The sequence below is a fragment of the Pelophylax lessonae genome, assembly GCF_965119305.1.
Source record: "Pelophylax lessonae genome assembly, chromosome: 5".
NCBI classification, from domain to species: Eukaryota; Metazoa; Chordata; class Amphibia; order Anura; family Ranidae; genus Pelophylax; species Pelophylax lessonae.
Genome location: NC_138772.1, coordinates 371,122,174 through 371,147,999, shown reverse-complemented (window position 1 = coordinate 371,147,999; position 25,826 = coordinate 371,122,174). Strand labels below are relative to the sequence as shown.

At 46.2% G+C, this 25,826-nt stretch overlaps 1 protein-coding gene across 1 annotated transcript in view; it reads right to left on the bottom strand.

Annotated features, from left to right (window-relative positions):
- The window catches only part of RTTN (rotatin), a 423,025-nt gene that overhangs the window by 65,767 nt on the left and 331,432 nt on the right, over nucleotides 1-25,826 (bottom strand). Inside the window, exons 38-40 of the mRNA XM_082257758.1 lie at nucleotides 12,789-12,879; nucleotides 8,200-8,353; nucleotides 4,594-4,731 (exon numbers count right to left, since the gene is read on the bottom strand). Of these exons, the coding sequence (XP_082113884.1) occupies nucleotides 4,594-4,731; nucleotides 8,200-8,353; nucleotides 12,789-12,879 (383 nt within the window). The remainder of the gene's footprint in view (nucleotides 1-4,593; nucleotides 4,732-8,199; nucleotides 8,354-12,788; nucleotides 12,880-25,826) is intronic.

Genomic DNA, 25,826 nt, shown 5'->3' with positions numbered 1-25,826 from the left:
TGGCGTCCCGAAACACCGGTGTATCCTCAGCAGGAATCGCAGTGGGCTTATTCAGAACCACTATCGCGTGATCCACCGGAGGTGGGACACACCAACGCTCATCAGTAGCGGGCGTAAAAAGATAGCGCAGCTTAAACCTACTTGGTATAGCAAAAGGCTTGCGTATACTACGCCAATGTTCCTTTTACAGCGCATTGAAAATCATCAGTGCAGGGAAATACCTGCTATGTTTTGCGTCTTTTCTGCGTCCCATAAGCCGCCAAGGCAGCAGGAGGACATGGTTCATCCTGTAAACGCAGTGTTTGCTTGATAGAAGCAACCAATTCATCCATGAGTGCAAGCTCTTCAGACGAGCCAGGGGGAGAAATATCAACCCCCTCAACCTCAGCCTCCATTTCTGACCCTACAAGGTCCAGGGAGGGACGGGACCCCGACAAGGAGACCCCAGCAAACAGCAGCCCCATCACCAACACCCTCTGAATCAGAGGAAATTTAAAACTCTGGGCCTTTTTGAGGATTGAGCAGCCATCAGCATTTGCACCTGAGTCGCAAGGCTAGCCACAATCGCAGCCAAATCCCCCCCCCCCCCCCGAGGGGGAAACCGCAGTCCCCTGGCTTCCCACCAATGTGACAGGAAATTTGCTTTCCTGAGAATCCATGCCCCAAAATGAGTAAAATAAAATGGGTGACCGCCCCTTTAAATAAGGCGCTGCGAACGTAGCCCACCGCCACACAAGCACACCCACACCAGGGACCCCCACAGGGAGAAGTTATACTCAGGCGAGGATACAGGGAATAAAGGGAAAAAACCTGGAGAGACCGCTGCTGCTGCTGGCCAGATCGGTGCTCCTGTAGAAAAGGAATTGCTGATATACAGGGCGCTCCATTAAAGCCTATGGGAGGCTACAAGAAAATGGCCGCCATGCATGTGTACCATGTGGCCGGAGCGAGTACAGCCAAAATGGCGCCGTTTGGCGCCGAAACCGCCGCTCCCCCACCTCATGAAGGTGGAATAAAAATACACCACATAGTTATAAAGAACATGGTGGACCGCCGCTGTAATGTGCCCCAAACATGATAGCATCAAGTTCCACAGCACACAGCCGTTCACACACTCAGACTGACACAGAAGTGCAGCACAGCCCCCCCTCCTTGCAGCCCACAGCATGCAGTGTGAGAGATAGGGAAACATCAATAGTGTGAACACAGGGCAAGGTAACACAGTCCCAGACTGACACCCCCCAGACAGACAGGTCCCCACATGAATACACTTACCTCTTACATGGCGTGGGGGACCCGCACAGGCGAACAAGCCGCTGTACATGAGACAGGGAGAGTCGCATCCAGGACGCAGCAGAAGGTGGGTTGAGAAACCGCACAGCGTCCAGTGAGGTAGCCACCTCACCCTAGAATCCCTGCACGGAACAGGGATGGGTCGTTCAGAAAACTCAGGAGCGGTACCTGACTGAACGCTCGATGGCGGGCTGAGAAGCCACTGACCCACAACCTGCGACCAGGGGAGTCAGCCCGAGACGCAGCCCGCATTATCCTCTTCATCCGAAGATTTAACTAATGCTGGTAAAAATAACAGCTAAATAAAGAAAGAGAGAAAAAACTCAAATAAAATCAAAAAAGGCTGAGACAAAATGCCCCAGCATAGAGACATCCAGCTACTCCTGACAAGCTAGACATTGAAACTGAGTTGGATACAGGAAGTGGAGGGTTATAGACTGAGGGGACCACCCCCTGGGGGTGGGATATGTTAAAAGCCTTTGTACTAACATATTCTGTTGCCTAGCTACTCCTACGGAGCAAAGGTCATAACCCCATTGTGACGAATATGAAGTGGGCGGCGACTGTCGGAGGACGTAAGAGAAATGTTTTTTTTCAGGAATTCAAGGTATATACATCAACATTTTAGTATAAAATACATTACCATTTTAACATTTATTATAACCATTCTTTTAAATTTACTTCTCTTATATTCCTTCCTTATTTTCTTTTTAATACCCATCCCACCCCCCCCACCCCTCTTTAACCCACCCACCCACCCAAAAAAAAAAAAAAAAAAAATTACTATATCCTATCTATTCAAAATATTCTGCGACCAGTGATGTGAAGGACCAATGACCTCCCACTTCTTTTTTTTTTTCTTCAACTTATCCTATTATAAATTGTTTCCCTTCCTCAGAGACAATAAAGTGGTTCCATACATCCCATATTTTTTTATATATGGCAAGGTGCCGGCATCTTCAACTTGTGGCTTCAAAGCCTGTTCCCTAATGCGCAGGTCGCGCTGCATTTTCTAAATGGTCCCACTGTCTTCTGGGACCAGTGTCTCCCAGAAGGCAGCGGGTGGGAGGGAAGGAGGAAGGGCAGGAAATTACATAGATCGTAGCACAATTGCGGCGATCTTACGCAGAAGTGGGAGTGGGTATTCCCCTGAAAGGTGCCAAATGTGGCAGCAGAGGGGGAGAGGAAGCAAACAAGCAGAGCTTCCCCTTTTTGGAGGAGCTCCGCTTTAAATTAGTGAAGGAGATGAATCCAATTAAAAATCTACTTGGCAAAGAATACCAAATCACCAGTCCTGGATAAAACAACTGAATTAGTTAGGCCCCTTTCACACTGATGCGGTGTGGTTTGTCCGCACAATGGAGCTGCGCAGTAAACCCGAGTTCTATTATGTCCTGCGGTTTTGGTACGCTTTTAGAAAGCACCCAAAATTGCAGGACAAAAAAAGAAGTCAACTGGAAAGCGCAGCTAACCCGCACCAAATCGGTGGGTACACTGCTCTGCTCCATGGTGGGGGGAAACTGCACCGTATCAGTGTGAAAGGGGACTGTGTTTACATATGATTGCAGTTTTAACTAATTTATGGATATGGGCTACTCTGAGTAAATAACCAAAATAGTTTCAATACACTAAAGCATTACACATTCTTTTTCATTAACTAATGATTAATGAGTGCCTTTGAATTGTAAAAAATAGTAAAATGTGTAGGTGACATAGAAGCAAACACAAATCTGTGAACTTTGCTAATGCATACAGATAAATTTTAACCACAATGGCAGAAAATCGGGATTTGTAGCTGGCTAAAAACCTGCTCTAAATTTGTTTGAAGGAAACCTGTGTTGCTAGATATTTGCAGGCAGCTATTTCTAACCTATCTTTAAAAAAAAAATGCTGTTTGTCCGGCTGTCAAGAAGATGCTTTGACTTCAATGCATTCTGTGTCACTGACATGGAGCAAGTAAAGAGGGATAGTAATTCTGTCAATTTTCTGACACCCGTGGACTGCATGTTTGCTCCTAGAGAGCCAAGGCAGCCCCCATATTTTTCTTCTTACATCGGCAACAGCACAGGTAAACAAAGTCCTTAGTTCTTCCAACTGACCACCAATGTAAGGGGCACTCTTCCCTCTGACCAACAATGTAAGGGGCACTCTTCCCTCTGACCAACAATGTAAGGGGCACTCTTCCCTCTGACCAACAATGTAAGGGGCACTCTTCCCTCTGACCAACAATGTAAGGGGCACTCTTCCCTCTGACCAACAATGTAAGGGGCACTCTTCCCTCTGACCAACAATGTAAGGGGCACTCTGCCCTCTGACCAACAATGTAAGGGGCACTCTGCCCTCTGACCAACAATGTAAGGGGCACTCTTCCTTCTGACCAACAATGTAAGGGGCACTCTTCCTTCTGACCAACAATGTAAGGGGCACTCTTCCCTCTGACCAACAATGTAAGGGGCACTCTTCCCTCTGACCAACAATGTAAGGGGCACTCTTCCCTCTGACCAACAATGTAAGGGGCACTCTTCCCTCTGACCAACAATGTAAGGGGCACTCTTCCCTCTGACCAACAATGTAAGGGGCACTCTTCCCTCTGACCAACAATGTAAGGGGCACTCTTCCCTCTGATCAACAATGTAAGGGGCACTCTTCCCTCTGACCAACAATGTAAGGGGCACTCTTCCCTCTGACCAACAAAGTAAGGGGCACTCTTCCCTCTGACCAACAAAGTAAGGGGCACTCTTCCCTCTGACCAACAAAGTAAGGGGCACTGTTCCCTCTGACCAACAAAGTAAGGGGCACTGTTCCCTCTGACCAACAAAGTAAGGGGCACTCTTCCCTCTGACCAACAAAGTAAGGGGCACTCTTCCCTCTGACCAACAAAGTAAGGGGCACTCTTCCCTCTGACCAACAAAGTAAGGGGCACTCTTCCCTCTGACCAACAAAGTAAGGGGCACTCTTCCCTCTGACCACCAATGTATGAGGTATTCTTCCCACTGACCAACAATGTAAGGGGCATTTTTCCCACTGACCAACAATGTAAGGGGCATTCTTCCCATTGACCACCAGACTCATGTACTATGAGCCTTAGATATAGTAATTGTCTGTGGTTCCCTGGGACCTGAGAAAGCAAATACAAGGGCTCCTCTATATTAAAAAGGTTTAGAAAGACTAGTTCAGCCCATAAGCACTTTAATACCAATAAATATAGTTTAGGCATAAGTGTAAATGCAAAACGTTTTTTTTTTCAATTTGAATACAATGAAAAATTAAATGACCAGTGTAGAAAATAAAAAGTCTTACCAAAGAATGCATTCCCGTGCTTTGCCATAGCTTCTGTGATAAGAAGTATAACAGCGGGACCATTTGTCCTCAATAAGGTGGTTAACAACACAAATATGTCTGTCCGTGTTTGGTAAAATGCATTTTTTAGCTCGCCATCTGAAAAATTAAGGAAATGGTTTGTGTCTTGAAAGATTTTGTAGCTAAAGTTATAGAAGAAGACAGAAAACCTACAAAGATATAGGTTCCTTTACTGAGAATACGATAAGTGCAGGCAAGAAGAAATGCCACTTAGGAAGTTCAAACAGGGCATAGAAACACAGATGTAGCATTACCACTAATGCAAAGCTGATGTTTTTCAGGAAAACAAATCAGGAGACATTAGAGTACATCTGTGACATATGATCATAGTTTTGCAGTGTAGACTGAACAATGCAGAAATCAATTTTTCAGAATAATGCTGTTACACCTGAGTAATTATTAGTTGAAAATCTGCAGTTTCAGTGTCTGGAACATGCAGACCTTACACTTTGTGAATTCAATTAGGATCTTGTTTAAATCTAAAAGAAAAAAAAAAACATGTTTTTCCTTAAAAAGGCTGAGACCAAAAATTTATTTTTGTGATTTAACAGGAAATGATTAGATATTAAGAACTTGCCCTGGCCTATTCACCCCCGCTGCACCACATGCTGCTGCTATCTGAGCAAGACAGTAGTCCTACCAACTTCAATTAAACATTCTACAATGAAACAACATATATCATAAAAAGAACAAAGAGGAGGAGCTTAAAGACAACGTACATGTAATGCTAAATCCCATTTTCCTAGATGCTCTAAAACACTAAATCAAATAAATGTGTATACTGCACCACAGGTGCTCCTATACAGTATGTGTGATTCTTGGTGATACCACCCTTGCTGCTCTCCACACTTTTCTGTGTAGTTAACACAGTACTAAAAAATAATGTAAAACTCCAGGGCTCTGGGGGCGTGGCCTGGCACGGCATGAGATAGGACGTGAGTAGCTGGAGCTCCGCCGGAATTGTATCCTGCATCATCTATCCTGTCTCCCCGCGACTGCTTACCGAGACTCGCTGCTCCCCGGGACAGGGAAGGGCTCATAAAGCATGCACTATATAGCACTGCAGCGTAGGGATCGTTTGATACTGATTTTCCTGCCACCCTTCGGGCCGATAGCCGATATTAGGTGCCGATATTCTGCACATTTAAAGTTTTTATTTTTAAATTGTCCTTTTAAACATTTTTATTCTGATCGCTTTTATTGCTGTCACAAGGAATGTAAAAATCCCTTGTGACAGTAATAGGCAGTGACAGGTACTCTTTTTGGAGGGGTCTAAAAGACCCCAAACCCCTCCTCTGCACTTTAAAGCATTCAAAACGCCAAGTTTGGCTGTTTTAAATGCAGTCTTTTTTTTTTTTTAATCTGGCGCCTTTAGGGCTTCAGTACACGGAAGTGATATCATGACATCGCTTCTGGGTTTTTACATGGGAGACCCAATCAGAGCCGAATGCGGCTTTCTTTGGGTCTTCGGGCAGCTGGCGAACGCGTCTATGGCAGGCCTTTAGACTGTCCATAAATTGGACATCAGCCATTACACCTTTTCCTTCGAAACATCTAAAAGGTAAGTAATATAAAAAAAAAATAGAAAATATGCTGTTTGAATAAAAACATGGGGTATAACAAACATATAGTGGGGGTTTTCTCAAACTTGACTGCAAACATGGAAAAAAAGTTTTAAATTATAACCAGTATGTATTTGTGGTGCCAGGTTTTGGCACTGAAACTAACAATGAGAGAAAAATAGAACAAAAATGCTTTTATATTTATTTAACTTAGTGGAAACCCAAGTAACTGTTCAACTGAGAGCAGTGCAATTTCAGAAAAGATCTTATCTATGGGGTGAAGGTGTGAAACCCTCCAGGAAGTAGACAAGCCAACACCAACATCTATCAAAAATAAGTGCTTTATCTTAAAACAAGATACAGTACTAGTTGATTTGCAAAGGTCACCAAAGTGCACAAGCAGTTCCAGCGAAGGATGAAAGCTTGACCTTTAGCATCACTACTTTGCAAGCATAAAAAAAGAATGCATTTGTAAATTTTATATCTGTTATCCAATAATTATCCATATTTTGTGTCATAATTTATAGGAAAGTTATTTCTACCATATACTGGTTTCTTAACAAAATACCTTTTGTTTGATGTCATTAGGAAAAGTTCTATTTTGGTTATCCATTAACTTCAGCCTTTCTACACCAATTAAAATCTGATAGAGTTAATAGGCCTTATTCCACATCAGGTGCTTAGCCCTAATGCATGAGATTCAAGTGTTTAGGTGCAGGCAGAAGGCACACGTGCACCATTTAGCCCAGCTGTCAGAAGCCTGTTATACTCTATGAGTGGCTAAAACCTGCCACAGTTACCACCAAGTGGTAGTAACGTTTGGAGTAGTATATGGTCACAGATGAATGCCAAGAACACACATTGCTTGCATTTTGGGCAATCGTCCTGGGTTCATGTCCTGAATGTTTGCCCAGCTCGCTGCACCATCCAGCTGCAGTAGCTTTCAGTTTCTCATAGTTTCTCATAAAGTTTAACAGGCTGCTAGCAGCGATGGTGGACAGTGCACTTGTGGCTTTCCACCCACATTAATCCAGAAAGAAAGCCAGCACCATGGTATATCTTCTACAAAACATGGGGTTTATTCAATGAACATGTACAGTAGCAGACACAGATGTGTCTTAAGACTAAAATACGACTAAAACTAAAATGGCATTTTAGTCAAAAGACTATAACTAAAACGAAATCGAAATTTGCTGCCAAAATTGACACTGGTGCATGCTCAAAGCTTAATACCATAAATAATAACATATTAGATTTTTCACTCCAGGACCAGCAGTAGTATATAATGAGTTTGGAAATTGTAGAGAAATGCTTAAATAACGCATTACAAATTACAATTGAACTACACCCATTAAATTATAGATGACTAAAATTAGTTTTAGTCGACTAAAATGTAGGACGTTTTAGTCGACTAAAATGTAGGACGTTTTAGTCGACTAAAATGTAGGACGTTTTAGTCGACTAAAATGTAGGACGTTTTAGTTGACTAAAATGTACTGGAGTTTTAGTCAACTAAATACGACTAAAACTAAAACACTTGCAGAAGACTAAAATGGGACTAAAAATAAAATGCCATTTTAGTCCTAAGACTAAGACTGAAACTAAATTGAAATTTGCTGCCAAAATTAACACTGGTGCTGGGGCTAAACGCCCAGTGTCCATGAGGCCCAAGACACATTTTAGGTGGAACTAAAGAATAAGCAACCAAAGGATTAAAGAGATACATGTATGCAGCCCTAGTGTATGCATTTCGTGTGTCATTCACACAATTGGAGAGATGAACATCTGCTTAGATACCTCATATCTATGAGATGTGGCTATCCCCACACATGACCAAATCTGTTGCAGAATGGGCATCCAACACAAAGAAAGAGAAATCTTGATAACCCAAATATGCCGGTATTTGGGTCTTTGTCCTAAACGTTTTAATGATTTACCCAAGTTTGTTCAGCAGGCAAATGTAGTAAAGCATAAATTTACATACCCAAATATTTTTTATGGTGAATGAAGAGTACTGAAGTCAAAGTCGCCAACAGTGGCCTTATTAGTTCATCTTGGATCAATAAACTAGCATCCACAAGCACATATGAATGCAGAAATCCTGACAGTGAGGACAGGTAGTCAAGCAGAACCAGCACCTGTATAATAAGAACAGACAATGATTTAATAAAGGTACGTGTAGTTTAAATATATAATATAGAAGTCAAAGTATAACTAAACCCTAATGGCGATAAAGCAAAAATACCTATGCTTACCAATCAGGGTTACAATTTTTTAAAAGTGCTTTTATTCACTTCCCTTTTCCAAGAGTGCATGGTATCTCCAAGTAGATTTCCTAGGCATTATCACACATCTTCCATCCCTAGCATTAGTATACCTTGAGTGCACATCGCTGCTGTCAAGTCATTTCTCCTGCAGCCAATGCTTATGCTGCAGATGTTGGGCATTCAAGCTGAACATGTAGAAGTGCACAGAATAGGGTGACAAAACCTTCCTGCATTAAGACAAAGGGATTGAGCTGTCACCCTATCACAGGAAGTCCTTGGGGGAAGACTTTTGTTGGCAGGATTACCAGGTCCAATTACAAGAAAACAAGGCCCAACAGAAAATGTAGTGAAATGATGATACTCTGCACACACTTTGACAGCCAGGTGTCTCTTTAATAATGATCACTGGCATTCTGGTTTCCTGTAATCACTTCCACTCAATGTTTTTCTCGATTATTGCTTTAGAAAGTCTAAGCTTGAATAGTGCAGTTGAAAGCACAGATCACACACAATCCCTTCATTTCAAGGAATGCTGTATAAGGAATCCTCTGCAAGACAGAAGGAATCCTGACCTAATAAAAGAAAGCTTATAGCTTTACCTCAACGAAAAAGGACTACCAAAAAAGCCATAGGCCTCTGGTGAAAAACCTGAACAGGCAACAGTCACATCTCATACAAGCACCTTTGGCTTTTTTGTTCAGCGCTTAGGATAGTAATTTTAATACATTGGAGTATAGATTCTCCATCAATAATTCTGACAAGTCTTTCAGAGGCTAAAGTATCAGATAAGGGAACAGAAAAAGATTTGTGAAAGAAAGAGAAGCACTGCAGTTAAAGCACTGAATGTAATGTAAGCAAGAAAGCAAGCAATTGGTGTCAAAAGACAGAGAAAACAGGAAAAAAATTACCATAGCAGGTACCTCTGTTGGGTGAGCATGCCGTGTGTGTTCAGTCCTCTGAGGCCAATAACAACATAGATAACAAATCTAAAATTTAAACAAGTAACCTGACTCCCAGAATTGTATTCTTAAAATCTGACACAGCAGGTTTCAATGCTTAGAATTGGGTTCGATTTCAACAGGTACAGCTAAAACAGCCAAATTATGCTAAATGGAGTCATATCAGCCGATTAGTTATTTTTTCTTTCCACATTCTGTCACTAGTAAAAGATTGCCAGAAAAATCACTAAAAAAAGACTGCTCATCTGTCCTTATGGAATTGCTCCTTCTATAGCCAGATGCATTGAGGTGTTGCTCTGTTGCTGACCCCAATGCTACTGAATCACAATTTCTAGCAATAAGAGCAAAATCCCACTGCCCCAGCTACAGAGGGAGAAATCCCATAAGGACAAACTAGCAGCCTACTAGGACCCTGCCGCCAGGGAATTTTCACAAGACCTCAGTGGCAGGAACACTAAACAGCAAAGTCACTCATCTGATAGCCTACAATTAAAAAAAAAGCTGTTCAATAAATTTAATCAAAAGAAAATGTATATAGAAACTTGCATATTCAGAACACTTATTCTGAAGATGGCCTAAAGGGTGTCAGAAAAACCCTTAAAAGGCGTGGTCGCATTTGCCCTAATAGGAGGAAAAATAAACCTTCCTGATCCCTTAAGGCAGGGGTCTCCAAGCTATGACCCTCCAATTGTTCAGGAACTACAGTTCCCATCATGCCTAGTCATATCTGTGAATGTCAGAGTTTTACAATGCCTCATGGGACGTGTAGTTCTGCAACAGCTGGAGGGCATTCGTTTGGTGACCCCTGCCTTAAGGCAATAGGATACTCTTCAGATAAACAGCATTACTTCTTTACACTAAACAGCCAGTGCATGTCCAAATTCACGCAGTATCATTACATCCCTTACATACATGTGATATTCTTTTAGACATTAGTAAATTGAGATGGTCAGGATCCCAACCTAAACCAGGGACCTCTGTGGTGTCTGGCTGTGGATGTTCTCGCTGTGCCACCTGAAATGCTGGACAGCTTCTGTCTCGTCCTGTGGACAGTCCTGCTTTATACCTTGCCTCTGTTGAACCTTGAACTCTTTGTTACCCCCAGGGAACTTTCTATTTAAGACATGTTCTTGCACTTCCTGCTTGCCATATTACTGTGCTCTCTTCAGCTGATACACTACATTGTCAAAAGTAGTATTGGGACGCCTGCCTTTACACGCACATGAACTTTAATGGCATCCCAGTCTTAGTCCGTAGGGTTCAATATTGAGTTGGCCTATCCTTTGCAGCTACAACAGCTTCAACTCTTCTGGCAAAGCTGTACACAAGGTTTAGGAGTATGTCTATGGGAACGTTTGACCAGTCTTAAAGAAGCGCATTTGTGAGGTCAGACACTGATGTTGGACGAGAAGGCCTGGCTCACAGGGGTTCTATTGAGTTAAGGTCGGTACTCTGTGCAGGCCAGTCAAGTTCCTCCACCCCAAACTTGCTCATCCATGTTCTTATGGACCATGCTTTGTGCACTGGTGCACAGTCATGTTTGAACAGGGAGGGGCCATCCCCAAACTGTTTTTACAAAGTTGGGAGCATGAAATTTTCCAAAATGTCTTGGTATGTCGACGCCTTAAAAGTTCCCTTCAGTTGAACTAAGGGACCAGGTCCAACCCCACACCATAATCCTCCCTCCACCAAATGATTTGGACCAGTGCACAAAACAAGGTCCATAAAGACATGGATGAGTGAGTTTGGGGTGGAGGAACTTGACTGGCCTGCAGAGAGTCCTGACCTCAAACCAACAGAAATTTTTGGGAGGAATTCGAGCAGAGACTGCGAGCCAGGCCTTCCCTCTATCATCAGTGCTTAAACTCACAAATGCGCTTCTGGAAGTATGGTCAAACATTCCCATAGACACACTCTTATACCTTGTGGACAGCCTTCCCAAAAGAGTTAAAGCTGTTATAGCTGCAAAGGGTGAGCCAACTCAATATTGAACCCTACGGACTAAGACTGGGATGCCATTTAAAGTTCATGTATGTGTAAAGGTAGGTGTCTCAACACTTTTGACAATTCTTACTCCTTGCATTCCTACTGCTGTCCTCAACTTCCCTTACACTCATTACCGATCCTTGGCTTGTTTATCAACTATACTTCCGACTGGCTTCAACCCGGTACCACTCGTTACTGACCCTTGGTTGTTCATCAACTACACTTCCATCTGATCCTGGTCAACTTCAACTCTTTACTGGCCTGTTCATCCAACTAAGCTTCTGCTTGTTCCCCATTTGTTTCATTCCCTACCTGAGCCCTGCATGCTTTTTTCCTGGTGGGGCAATCCTGAGGGCTGTGTCCAGGCATTAGCACACAGAGAAACCCATCTCCACCACCAGGAGCTCTGGTGAGGACCAGCTAGTCCTTCGACCCCGTGCCTCAGATGAGACTACATTATCCATTAGGGCACATGTGTTAAACACAAGGCCCGTGGGCTGAATCCAACCCTCCAGGCCATTTTATGTGGCCCTCAAACCTCTCCTGCAGCTGCAAGAGAGCTCCAGTCCTTCTCCAGGGAGTGCACTGTGATGTAAGGGAGGATGGGGGACTCAACTTCGGATGGTGGAGAGGCTCTTGACGTCTTATGTAAGGGTAGTGGATGCTCTGGACATCTAGTCTTACAGATACATCCGCCACTTTTGAGGGCAATCATAATGCTGATGCAGCCCATGATTAAAGTTTGACACCCCAGCATTAGGGGGATCTGCTTGTGTAGTGTATGTTCTCTTTTTTTGTATTTTAGCAATGACAAAGGGAGATTTCTAGAACACTCTAAAATACGTTGGTTGATTTGATCTTATGCTTTGGTTGCTTCTATCTTAGGTTAGTTTAATATGAAATACAATCTTTGGTGATGGCGCTATTATTGCTTCTTTAGTGTTTGAAAGCAAACCTCCAGATCAGGCCTCTTTAAAGAACCCATAGTGTTCTGGAAATCCTTAGTTATGTATTAAATCTTTAGTAGTAAGACACAAAAAAAGAAAAAAATCTGTCAAATTGACCCAAAATCATTATATTTTCCCTATAAAACACTAAGTTCACTTAAAAACGTACCAATTTTGGCTAAGTGAGAATACACAAAATTAAAAATGTACTGTATATTAAAATACGTGAATGACCAGTAGAACAGCTGAATCTTTTCAATTTAATTGCGGTTATCAAAAGTCTTTAATCACGTACAAATAAAATGAAGCATTACCGTCTATGTCAAATCTCAAAAAGACAACCCTTTTCAACTTTGCAAGAAGAAAAGGTACAATAGCATATTTACTCAATATTGTACAGGAAACAAAGCCGACCTGTGACTTTTTTTTTCGAGCACGACCTTCAGGGGTGAGTGAAGCCTTGAGATCAGAAAAGCATCTTTCGAGTACAGCTGGCTTTATGAGACTGTAAATGAGAAAACACAAAGGAAAATCAGGCGCTTCTTTTACACGGTCAGATTACATTCCACAGCAAATACAGCAAGGACACACTAAAATATTCAAGAAGAGCTGCCCTGAGTTCTACCATTTCTCTACTACTAGGCATTATTATACAGCTGGTCATGCAATAAAAATATAATGGCATGCACATTTGCGCTCTGAGATCATTTTCATGCTAAACTATAATAACGTGATTTACAAATGTGAAACTCTCGCAAATAGGAAATAAAAAATAGACTGTAATAGCCATGCAATTTATTTGTAGGACAAGAAACCGTGTAGGGAGCCATTCCTTATATCAGGAACTATATATACTGGAATTTTTTAGCATTTATTTGCTACTAAGAATGACCCCAAGAAGCAGTTTACATACAGATTAACGCAGTGCTATATAGATACAGCCTGCATTAGGAACCATGGTTTATCATAACAACATGCTTTCACATCTGCCCTAAAGCAGAAGCTGCACGAGGTTAAGCAGATGTATACGGTATTTCATTTCTCATTTGAGTCATGGGACTTTTTACTAGTGCCATAGCATCAAACACACAAAACAATTAGTAGAAGGGCTATTTTCTAGGTTTTAAACAAAATTCCCCACTGTATCCAAAATTCTAATAAAAACAAACATACCAGGATACAGAGAAAGTAAAATACAAGGGATTATCACTTTTGCCTATTTTTTTATTTTTTCCTCTAAGTTCTAAGAACAATCATTTGCCTGCAAAATAGGAGCTGATTGGTGTAGTAATGTAATTTCACTTACATAGAAAATATTTTGTTTCCCACCTTGCATTGCATCTGCCACCGTTTCAAAAGGAAACGGCAAAAAAAGTAGGTAAAGTTATAGAATGGAACACACAAAGCAATGCTTCAAATGCATAGTTTTCCCAACACCAATATACATGGAACAACACGCAACTATACGCTTACAGATGTCCATAAACACAGTCACTACAAACCATAAAATAATACTGCTTTACAATTAGTACAATGAATACTAGTTCATGTCCAATACAACGTGGAAAAAAATGGATTTTTGTCTTACCGTAAAATCCTTTTCTCTGATGTTCATTGACGCACACAGCTTCATATCTTCTTGACCCTTTGGTTTATGCTGCCCCCTACAGGAGCAGGACATTAGGTGGGAAAAAAGTTTGACTACGCCTATAGGGCAGTCCCAGGGGGTATACCCCCACTTCCTGCTATAGGTCCTAAGTTTTGGAACAAGCAGTGTCAGAAGAACATATAACCCAAATCAATAGAGGGGCGGGTGCTGTGTCCGTCAAACATCAGAGAAAAGGATTTTACGGTGAGACAAAAATGCAGTTTTTTTCTTTCGTTCATTGACGGATACAGCTCCGTATCTTCTTAACCCTTGGGACGTCCCAAAGCAGTGTCAACTTGAGGGGTGGGAAGAACACAGCAATAAATACACTACCCAAAGGCTAAACGTAGCCAACCAGGTAAAATAGGAGCTCATTCAGGAACATCTGGAGCTCACCTGACCAAAAAATACACCCTCAAAGAGGACTAATCCTCTCCAACAGCAGCCTGCAAATTCTTGCGGTCAAAGGCAGCATCCGCAGATGCCAACACATCCACCTTATTGAAAAGTGTGCACAGATGACCAGGGGGCCGCCTTGTAAACCTGCACCAACGCCTGATGACGGAATGCCCAAGAGGCACTAAGCGCTCTTGTAGAATGCACTTAACAGGGAAAGGAGGATCCTGACCCTTAATGGAGTAGGCCTGCACCACCGTCAGTATGATCCATCTGGAAATGGTCGCAACAGACTTGGCCAGCCTTACAGGGTCCACCCGTAAGGACAAATGGGGAATCTGATTTTCGGAATGACTGAGTGACCGCCAGATACACCCTGATCGCCCGAACCACATCCAAAGAATGCAAGGCAATCTCTTTAGGGGCAACACTATGTCTTCATTTAAATTGAAACCAGAGATGACTGGCAGGAACGAAGCACCACTTTGTCTCTGTGAACCAACAGGTAAGGTGAGACAAGACATCACAGCCAACTCAGACACCCTGCGTGCAGAAATAATAGCCACCAAGAAGGCTACCTTCTGTGACAAAGTAAGCAGAGGAAGCTCACGAATAGTTTCAAAAGGTGGTTTCTGAAGAACCGACAGCACCAAATTGAGGTCCCAAGGAGGTAAAGGAGATCCCCCGGGGGGGGGCGGAGCCAGATGGCAGATGAAAGAAAATCGCCAGGGCCAAAACCTGGCCTTTGATGGTACCCAAGGCCAAACGCTGATACACACCTCCCCCCCCCCAAGGGACACAAACAATGTACGCCCTCCAGACTCGAAGATTAATATTACTAGAAGTAGATTTTTTAGCTTTGAACAGTGTAGGAATCACCGATTCAGACACCCCTCTATCCTTCAGCACCTGGGTTTCAATAGTCAAGCCTTTAAAGCCAGCGACTGTAAAACAGGATGGAAGATCGGCCCTAGAGCTAAAAGATCTTCTCTGAGAGGGAGTCTCCACAGGACATCGGCGAACTACCGTACCAGGTCTGCGTACCAAGACTTGCAAGGCCAGTCCGTGGCCACTAGGATGACGGGAATCTCGTCTGCCTCGATTCTTCGCAGGAGTCTCAGCAGAAGAGTTATCGGAGGAGATGCGTATTTCAGACAATACTGGCCCCAAAGGACCACCAGAGCGTCTGTGGCATCAGTCATAGGATCCCAAGAAATTTCTACAGACCTCTGCACCTTCCTGTTGAGACGAGAGGCCAACAGATCCAGATCGGGAGAACCCCAACCAGAGACACAGCTGATGAAACACCTCAGGGAGGAGAGACCATTCTCCCTAATCCAATGTCTGTCGACTGAGGTAGTCCGCCTGCCAATTTTTCACCCCTGGAATATGCACAGAAGAGATGGCTTGAGCAAAACGTTCTGCCCACCTTAGAATTCCGGCTACTTCTCGGGCCGCTAGGGCACTTTTGGTGCCCCCTTAATGATTGACATATGCCACGGTCGTGGCATTGTCCGACTGAATCCATACCGGGTCCCCCCCTGCAGATGGTCCGTCCATTGAGACAGGCAAAGCCTTATCGCCTGAATTTCCAGGATATTGATCAGCAGGCTAGACTCCTTCAGAGGCCATACCCCAGAGCACGATCTGTGCCAAGGACACCTCCCCACCCGGACAGGCTGGAATCCATGGTGATCACCGTCCAATACAGGGGAGAAAGGATTTTCCCTGTCGAAGCACCGGAGAGCAGAGCCACCAGATCAGGGACCCTCTCGTACCTGGCTCAACAGGATCCGATTGTCTAGAGGCTGTGGATTCTTGTTCAATTTCGCAAGGATCTTTTGCAGAGATCTGGTATGGAACTGAGCAAACGGAACCGCCTCGAAGGTGGAGACAATCAGGCCCAGCACTTGCATGCAAGTCCTCAGGGATGACCGCCAATCGGACAACAGGAGCCGAATCACATCCTGCAACGTCTGAAGTTTCTCCTCCGGAAGAAAACACCCGGCTGAGGCCGAGTCCAGGGTCAGGCACAGGTAGTCCAGTTTGGTGGACAGGACCAGAGTAGATTTATGGAAATTCAGTTTCCAACCGAACTCTTGCAAAGTTTGCACCGAAATGTCCAGATTGTCTTTTAGGGCATTTGGCGACACTGCTCGCAGAAGGAGGTCGTCCAGGTACCCCAGTACCGCAATCCCCTTCTGCTGTAGCAGAGCTAACACGGGGCCAAAACTTTTGTGAACACCCGAGGCGAAACCAAACAGTAACGCCACAAATTGGTAGTCATTGGGGACAAGCGCAGGTTGGAAGGGAAGAACCTCGTCGGAGGCAAGGTCCAAATCTCGATCTTATAACCGGACCGAATCAACTCGTGGACCCATTTGTCTTGAATCAAGGAGTTCCACAAATCTGGAAAGAAGAGAAGACGTTCCTCCACCCCAGATATGGGTGAGGGCGTCCCTTCAGGCAGAAGTGGGCTTGTCTGCGGTCCTGGAGGAACCCGCTCTTGGCCTACCAGGGGCCAGGGCCTCTTGGACACCCCTGTGGAGTTAGGGGAGGATTTTGACACCTGGTCCTAGATGCAGAGGGACTGCTTATGGGCCAAGAAGAAAGGGCCACATTTGCAACAAGACTCTTTGCTCCTGGTAGTCTGCGGAGTACTCTTACCTCCTATAACACCCATAATGATCTCCTCCATGGAAGTGCCGAATAGTCGGTCTCCCACAAAGAGGAAATCAGTCAGTACCTTCTTTGGAGCCTGGTCCACAGACCAGTATTTCAGCCATATCATGCAGCGAAGGGTCACTGCAGTCACGGTCCACCCTGCAAGCTAAGGGGGCTGCATCCAGAGAGGCATCACAGATATTCTGCAACCCCTGGACCAACTGGTCCATTAGGTTAGGAGGAGGCTTCCCCCCTTCCAAATCCTGTCGTAAGAGCTTAGCCCATTCCGTTAAGGTCTGGGAAACCAAGGTTATGGCAAAAACCGGCGGCAGAATGGAACCTGGCCATGGTAAAAAGGTATCGGACCTGAAAGTCAGCTCTATTATCAAAAGGGTCTTTAACCGCTTAAAGACCAGCCGCCGCAGACATACTGAGGAAGGCTGGCTCTCCTGCACAAACCGACGTAGGGGTACATTGGTTTGCAGGAGCGGGTGTCGGATGCACACCCGCTCTCTAGCCCTGCAGCTAAGAAACAGGTTCGGCGGCTGCGATCTAGGCGATCACTGCAGGGACTGACAGAAGGCGGTGTGCCTTTGTAAACGCGGCACACCGCTCATCTGTCACTGATTGAAACAGGGCTCCTGTGTTCCTCTTATCTCGGAACACAGAAGCCCTGTTTCCATCCACCGAGTCTGGCCCCACCCCCACATAGTTAGAATCACTCCCTAGGTACACAATTAACCCTTTGATCGCCCCTTGTGTTAACCCCTTCCCAGCCAGTGTCATTATCACAGTAACAGTGAATATTGCTTACTGTAGTAATGTCACTGGTCCCTCCAAAAAAGTCAAAAATGTCAGTTAGGGGTCCGATCTCTCTGTCGTAATGTCGCAGTCCTACTAAAAATCGCAGATCGTGGCCATTACTAATAAAAAATATTAAATCTATAAAAATTACATAAATCTTTCCCCTAGTTTGTAGACGCGGTACATTTTGCACAAACCAATCAAAATACACTTATTGGTATTTTTTTTTACCAAAAGTATGTGACAAAAAAAAAATTAGCCAAAAATTATGAAAAAATTAGATTTTTTTTTTTTTTTTTATTGGGAATGTTATATAGCAGAAAATGAAAAATACAGCTTTTTTTTTTTAGCGCATAATCAAAAAACCACAGAGGTGATCAAATACCACCAAAAGAAAGCCATGTTTATGGGGAAAAAAAGGAAGTCAATTTTATTTGGGTACAGCGCCGCACGACCGCGCAGTTGTCAGGTAAAGTAACGCAGTGCTGAATCACAAAATATGGCCTGGTCTTTAAAGCGGCAAATCCTTCCAGTTCAGAAGTGGTTAAAAAGCAGAGAAGGAAACCTGAGAAGCAAAAAATTACATTTAACCACTTTACCACCGGAGGATTTTGCTGTCTTACGTCCAGGCCACTTTTTGCGATTCGGCACTGTGCGACTTTAACTGACAATTGCGCAGTTGTGCAACGCCGTACCCAAACAAAATTTACGTCCCTTTTTTCCCACAAACAGAGCTTTCTTATGGTGGCATTTGATCACCTGTGCGATTTTTACTTTTTGCGCTATAAACAAAAAAAGAGCGTAAATTTTGAAAAAAACTGAATTTTTGTAAAATCTTACCTGTAAAATTCCTTTCTCTGAGTCCTCCGACAGTCGCCGCCTCTTCATATTCGTCACATATGGGGTATTAGACTTTGCTCCGAAGGAGTAGCTAGGCAACAGAATATGTTAACATTAAAGCTTTTAACATATCCCACCCTCAAGGGGTGGTCCCCTCAGTCAATACCCTCCTACTTCCTGCAACCATATCTCAGTTTTAGTGGAATAGCAGTAGAGTATACAACCAAACCCCAAAAGAGGGGCGGGGGCGGCGACTGTCGGAGGACTCAGAGAAAGGAATTTTACAGGTAAGATTTTACAAAAATTCCGTTTTCTCTTACGTCCTCCGACAGTCGCCGCCTCTTCATATTCCTCACATATGGGGACGTCCCAAAGCAGTGCAAACATGAGGGGTGGGAAACGCATCCGCGCCGAAAAGGCAACGCAGTCTCCGCATCAAAGAAAGGAACCTTACCAAAGGAAGGAAACCAGCTGGGCAACAAGAAAAAACAGGTGCTCAACAGGAGCAACAACCCAGGAAAAGACAAATAACCATGGGATAAAAAACTTATCCCAACAGCCAAAGGTCCCCAACAAGGGACCCTAGGGAATTGCCGCACTAAGAACCTTGCGGCCAAAGGAAGCATCCGCCGATGCCTGAACATCTACTTTGTAGAATTTTGTGAAAGTGTGCACGGTCGACCAAGTCGCCGCCTTACACACCTGGGCTACAGAAGCCCCATGACGACAGGCCCAAGACGTACTCAGAGATCTAGTAGAGTGCGCCTTCACAGGCACAGGGGGAACCTTCGCCTGCAAGGCATAGGCCTGTTCAATGGTCTGCCTGATCCATTTAGCGATGGTAGAGGCCGACGCCGCCATGCCCTTCCGAGGACCCTCTGGAAGAACAAACAAGGAATCCGTCTTTCGAAAAGACTCAGTCGATTTAAGGTAAACCCTTATCGCCCGAACAACATCCAGAGAGTGTAATCTCACCTCCTTTGGATGTTTAGGCTTCGCGCACAGCGAAGGCAAGACAATATCCTCATTAAGATGGAATTCCGAAACTCTTTTCGGGAGAAAAGAAGGATTAGGTCGCAAGACCACCTTATCCAAATGAACAACCAGATACGGAGACTTGCAGGACAAAGCTGCCAGCTCCGGCACTCTGCGAGCCGAAGTGATCGCCACCAAAAAGGCGACCTTTTTGGACAACATAGACAACGAGATCTCCCTGATCTGTTCAAAAGGAGCACGTTGCAACACAGACAGAACGAGATTCAAGTCCCAAGGGGGCAAAGGATCCCTCCTAGGAGGAACCAGATGCCGCACACCCTGAACAAAAGTGCCAACCAAGGAGTTGGAAGCCACGGGACATTGAAACAGAACGGCCAGCGCAGACACCTGACCCTTAATCGTAGCCAGCGCCAAACGCTGATCGACACCCGTTTGAAGGAAGGACAGCACTCGGGAAACCGAGTACGTGCGGGGTGAAAACCCCCTGGACTCACACCAGGCAAAATAGGCCTTCCAAGTACGGTAATAAACCTTCCCCGAGGAAGACTTCCTCGCGTTGATCAAAGTATGAACGACCTCTGGGGAGAGACCCTTCTCCTTCAGGACCTCGGTCTCAACAGCCAGGCCGTCAAAGCCAGAGACTGTAAAGCAGGATGGTATATCGGTCCTTGAGACAGGAGATCGTCTCGAAGAGGCAGACGCCACGGGGCGTCGACCGCCAGATTCACGAGGTCTGCGTACCAGGACCAGCGAGGCCAGTCCGGTGCCACAAGAATCACCGTGCTGCGTTCCGAGTGTAACCTGCGAAGGAACCTGGACAGCAACTGAATCGGGGGAAACGCGTACATCAGCCTGTACTGATGCCACGGGGCCACTAACGCGTCCGACGCGTCTGCCCGAGGGTCGCGCGTCCTTGCCACGAACCTTCTCACCTTGTAGTTGAGACGAGACGCGAACAGGTCCACATCTGGAAGGCCCCACTTTGCGCACAACATCTGGAAGACAGTCGGGTGGAGAGACCATTCCCCCTGATCCAGGGTCTGGCGACTCAGATAGTCCGCCTGCCAGTTCTCCACCCCCGGAATGTGAACCGCCGTTATCGCCGGGACATGAGTCTCGGCCCAAGACAGAATGTCGGTCACTTCTCGAGCCGCTCGGGCACTCCTGGTGCCCCCTTGGTGGTTGATGTAGGCCACCGCCGTGGCATTGTCCGTCTGCACCCGAACCGGGCAGCCCTGCAGCCGGTCCGTCCAGCGATGAAGACAGAGATTTATCGCACGCAATTCCAGAATGTTGATCGGAAGGGAAGACTCCCTCCCCGACCAAGTTCCCTGGGCGGACAGAACGCCCAGAACACCACCCCAGCCCGACAGGCTGGCATCCGTGGTGATCACCGTCCACGAGATAGGACGAAACGACTTGCCCCCGGACACCATCAGGGACTGGAGCCACCACAGAAGGTCTCTTCTGGTGCGATGACTCAACGAGATTTGAAGATCCAGGGATTGAGGTCGCCCGTCCCACATGGACAGGATCTCCGCTTGGAGACCCCGCGTGTGAAACTGGGCGAAGGGAATCGCCTCGAAGGCCGAGACCATCAATCCCAGACATCTCATGCACGTCCGCAGAGACGAGTGCGGAATGTCCCTGAGGGACCTGACATCCTCCTGAAGAGTTCTGAGTTTGTCTTCCGGCAGGAAGACCTTCGCCTGCACCGAGTCCAGAATCATTCCCAGGTAGGGAAGACGAACCGACGGACTCAATGTCGACTTTGGAAAATTTATCGTCCAACCAAACTCCTGCAGAGTTTGCATCGTGACAGACAGGTCCTTCTCCAGACCCTGGCTGGTCGCAGACCGAACCAGAATGTCGTCCAGATACCCCAGGACAGAAATGCCCTGGGCCCTCAATAATGCCAGAACCGGTGCAAGCACCTTGGTGAAGACCCGCGTAGCCGAGGCGAGACCAAAAGGCAACGCCACGAACTGGTAGTGATCCTCCGCAATGGCAAATCGAAGGTACCTCTGGTGACCCTCGAAAATGGGGATGTGAAGATACGCATCTTTCAAATCGATGGAGGCCATGAATTCCCCCGGAACCAGGGCAGCCACCACCGACCGCAGGGATTCCATGCGGAACTTGCGAACCCGCACAGAGCGGTTCAGAGCCTTCAAGTCCAGAATTGGACGAACCTTGCCCTCCTTTCTGGGCACGGTGAACAGACTGGAATAAAACCCCCGAAATCTGTCCCGATGAGGCACCGGAACTACCACTCCCTGAGCCCTCAGGTCCCGCACCGCCAGGTGCAGGTCCCGTAAACGCTCTGGAGACAGTTGAAGATTTGAGGGAAAAAATCTGCTCTCCGGCCGAGAGAGAAACTCGATCTTGTAACCAGATCGAACGATCTCCTGAACCCATCTGTCCCGCACGCGGGCCAACCAGGGCTGAAGAAAACCGAGCAAGCGTCCCCCCACCCCAAAACTGGGTGAGGGCGCCCCTTCAGGCCGCACTGTTATGGGCTGCGGATCCGGATTGACCGGATTTCTGTTTACCAGACCAGGGCTTCTTCTGAGAGCCTTGACCTTTGAACGGTTTGCCCTTGTAGTGCGACCGAAAGGCACGAAAGGACCCCTGAGGGGGCCTAAAATTAGCATGCTTCTTCCCAGAAGCCCCCTTAGCCTTGGGGAAATGGGGCAAGAGAGTGCTCTTACCTCCGGTGATCCCCTTAATCAACACATCCAAGGACTCCCCAAAAAGGCGAGACCCATCATAAGGCAGATTGGCTAAGGTCTTACGTGAAGACTGGTCCACCGACCAACATTTCAACCAAACCAGGCGGCGAGACAACACCGCCACGCTGTGTACACGTGCAGCCAATGGGACTAAGTCCAAGTCCGCATCACACAGATACATGACACCCTGGTGGATTTGATCCACCATATCCAGGGTCGCCGGCGAGGCCGAATCGGCCACTAAGACGCGCCGAAGCATCTGCGTCCAACTTGCGACCGCCTGGGCCGCCATGAGAGAGGCAAACAGAGCCTTAAGCATAGAACCCGTAACAGAATAAGTATGACGGGCAAGAGACTCCAATCTCCTATCCGTGGCATCACGGAACACCGGGGAATCCTCTGCAGGAATCGCAGTGGATTTGTTTAAAACCGCAATTGCGTGATCCACTGGGGGTGGCACACACCACCTTTCATCAGTGGAAGGCGAGAAAGGATAACGCAGCTTGAACCTACTAGGTACAGCAAAAGGTTTGCGCAGATTGCGCCATTGTTCCTTAACAGCGCGCTGAAAATCATCATTGCAGGGAAAAACCTGCGGCGTCCTGCGTTTTCTCTGCGTCCCATAAGCCGCCAAGGCAGCGGGGGGACACACTTCATCCTGCAAACGCAGCGTTTGTTTTATGGAAGCAATCAATTCATCCATGATTGCAAGCTCTTCGGGCGAGCCAGGGGGAGAATTATCAACCCCTTCAACTTCAGCCTCCACCTCGGACCCCACTAGATCCAGGGAGGAGCGGGACCCCGATAAGGAGGCCCTCGCCATAACAACCCCATCACCTTCACCCTCAATCAGAATCAGAGGAAAGAGCAATTCTGGGTCTTTTAGTAGATTGAGCAGCCACCAGCATCTGCACCTGAGCAGCAAGGCTAGCCACAATAGTGGCTAAATCCCCCCCTGGGGGGGAAACAGCGGTCCCCTGGCTTTCCACCAAGGCAGTAGGAAATTTGCCCTCCTGAGAATCCATTGCCCCTACAACAAATGCCGGATAATAAAGGGTTAACTGCCCCTTTAACACGCGCGGCGAGCGCAGCCCACCGCACCACAACACAAGCACAATGAGACCCCCACAGGGACAATAAAACTGATGCAGGCAATGGATAGGAAGGATAAAACCTGAGGAGACCCTCGCCGCTGCTGCTGCTGCCTCGATCGGTGTTCCTGGAGAAGAGGAAGTGATGCTGCCAGGGCGCTCTATGAAAGCCTATGGGAGGCTACAAGAAAATGGCCGCCATGCATGTAGAACATGCGGCCGGAGCGAGTGTAGGCAAAATGGCGCCGTTTGGCGCCGAAACCGCCCCTCCACAGTACAGTAATGCACACATGTCTCCATATAAAAAAACATGTCAGATCGCCGCAGCGATCGCTGTATAATGCCCAAACATGCCACAAAACATGCCCCACAGCACACAGCTTCTCACACTGACAAGGCTGACACACACAGTGTCACACAGCTCCCCCCCCTTGCAGCCCACAGCATGCAGCCGAGAGATAGGGAGACAAACAGTGTGAATAGAGGCAGGTTACACAGTCCCAGACTGACACCCCCCCAGACAGACAGGTCCCCACATAAATACACTTACCTCACAGTGGCGTGGGGGACCCGCACAGGCGAACAAGCCGCTGCACATGAGGCAGGGAGAGTCACATACAAGACGCACAGAATGGGGCTTAAGAAACCGCACAGCGTCCAGTGAGGTAGCCACCTCACCAATCATCCCTGCACCGAACAGGGATGGGTCGTTCACTGTGCCAGGAGCGTTACCTGGCTGAACGCTCGATGGCAGGCTGGGAAGCCACTGACCCACGACCTGCGACCAGGGGGATCAGCCCGAGACCCAGCCCGCATGATCCTCTTCGTCCGAAGAACTAACTAATGCTGACAAAAAGAACAGCTAAGTAAAGGTAGAGAGAAAACTCAAACAAAAAATCAAAAAAGAAGAAAGAGTCTGGGGCACAAAGCCCCAGCACAGAGAGAGCCAGCCACTCCTGACAAGCCAGACATTAAAACTGAGATATGGTTGCAGGAAGTAGGAGGGTATTGACTGAGGGGACCACCCCTTGAGGGTGGGATATGTTAAAAGCTTTAATGTTAACATATTCTGTTGCCTAGCTACTCCTTCGGAGCAAAGTCTAATACCCCATATGTGACGAATATGAAGAGGCGGCGACTGTCGGAGGACGTAAGAGAAACAATATTTTTCAAATTTTTTTATATGAAATTCCCCCCAAAAAAATGTAAAAGTCAAAATTTTTTTTAATTTTTTGGCCAATTTGTTTTCTGCTACCTATGTTTGGTAAAAAAAAAATCACAATAAGCGTATTTTGATTAGTTTGTGCAAAAGTTATTGCATTTACTAACTAAGGGAAAGATTTCTGTCATTTTTGGTGTTTTTTATTTTAACGAGTAATGGCTGCGATCTGCGATTTTTTTTGCGGGACTGCGACATTGCGACGGACAGATCGGACCCTTGACTGACATTTTTGACACTTTTGGGGGTACCAGTGACATTACTACAGTAATCAGTGCTATGCATGCACTGTTACTGTAAAAATGACACTGGCAGGGAAGGGGTTAATTTTATTGGAGGGGGAGGGGTTAATGTATGCCTGGTGCTTACTAACGTGTGTGGGGGGAGGTGACCGAGTGACACAGGGACAGATCGCATGTTCAGCTATGCTGAACCCTGCAATCCTGCAATCTGTCACTGTCTGTCACTTAGGAGATCAGCTCACTTTGTTTACACAAGAGGGCGGATCTCCAAACTCGATTCCCCGACGATCGGGGAAGAGCAGCGGCGATCGCCGCTGCTCCTCCCCTGGCCCGACTCCCGCTGTGACTGAATACAGCGGGAACGAGCCTCCGGCGGCGTGCGAGCGCCGCCCACAAGGGGAGGAGTCCAGCGACGGGAACGAGCCACTGTGCCGCAGTAGAGGCACAGTGAGTGGGGGTAAAGTGGTTAAAAAGGAAAAGTGCTGGGACCAGAGATCCCAGCAAGGAACTAGGTCTTTACTTCTGAAAAAATGAAGACCTATAGCAGGGAGTGGGAGTATACCCCCTGGGACTGCCCTATAGGCGTAGTCAAACTTTTTCCACCTAGTGTCCTACGCCTGTAGGGGGCAGCATAAATCCAAGGGTCAAGATGATATGGAGCTGTGTCTGTCAATGAATGAAAGAGAAATACTTTCGGTATATAAGCAAAATGAAGCTAAAAACACTAATATACTAGAATCCAGCATAAAGTACAAAATAATGTAGTGGATTACCCAATACCCCAGTGTTAACGAGAGAGCCTCAGTTGCAATATTTTCGG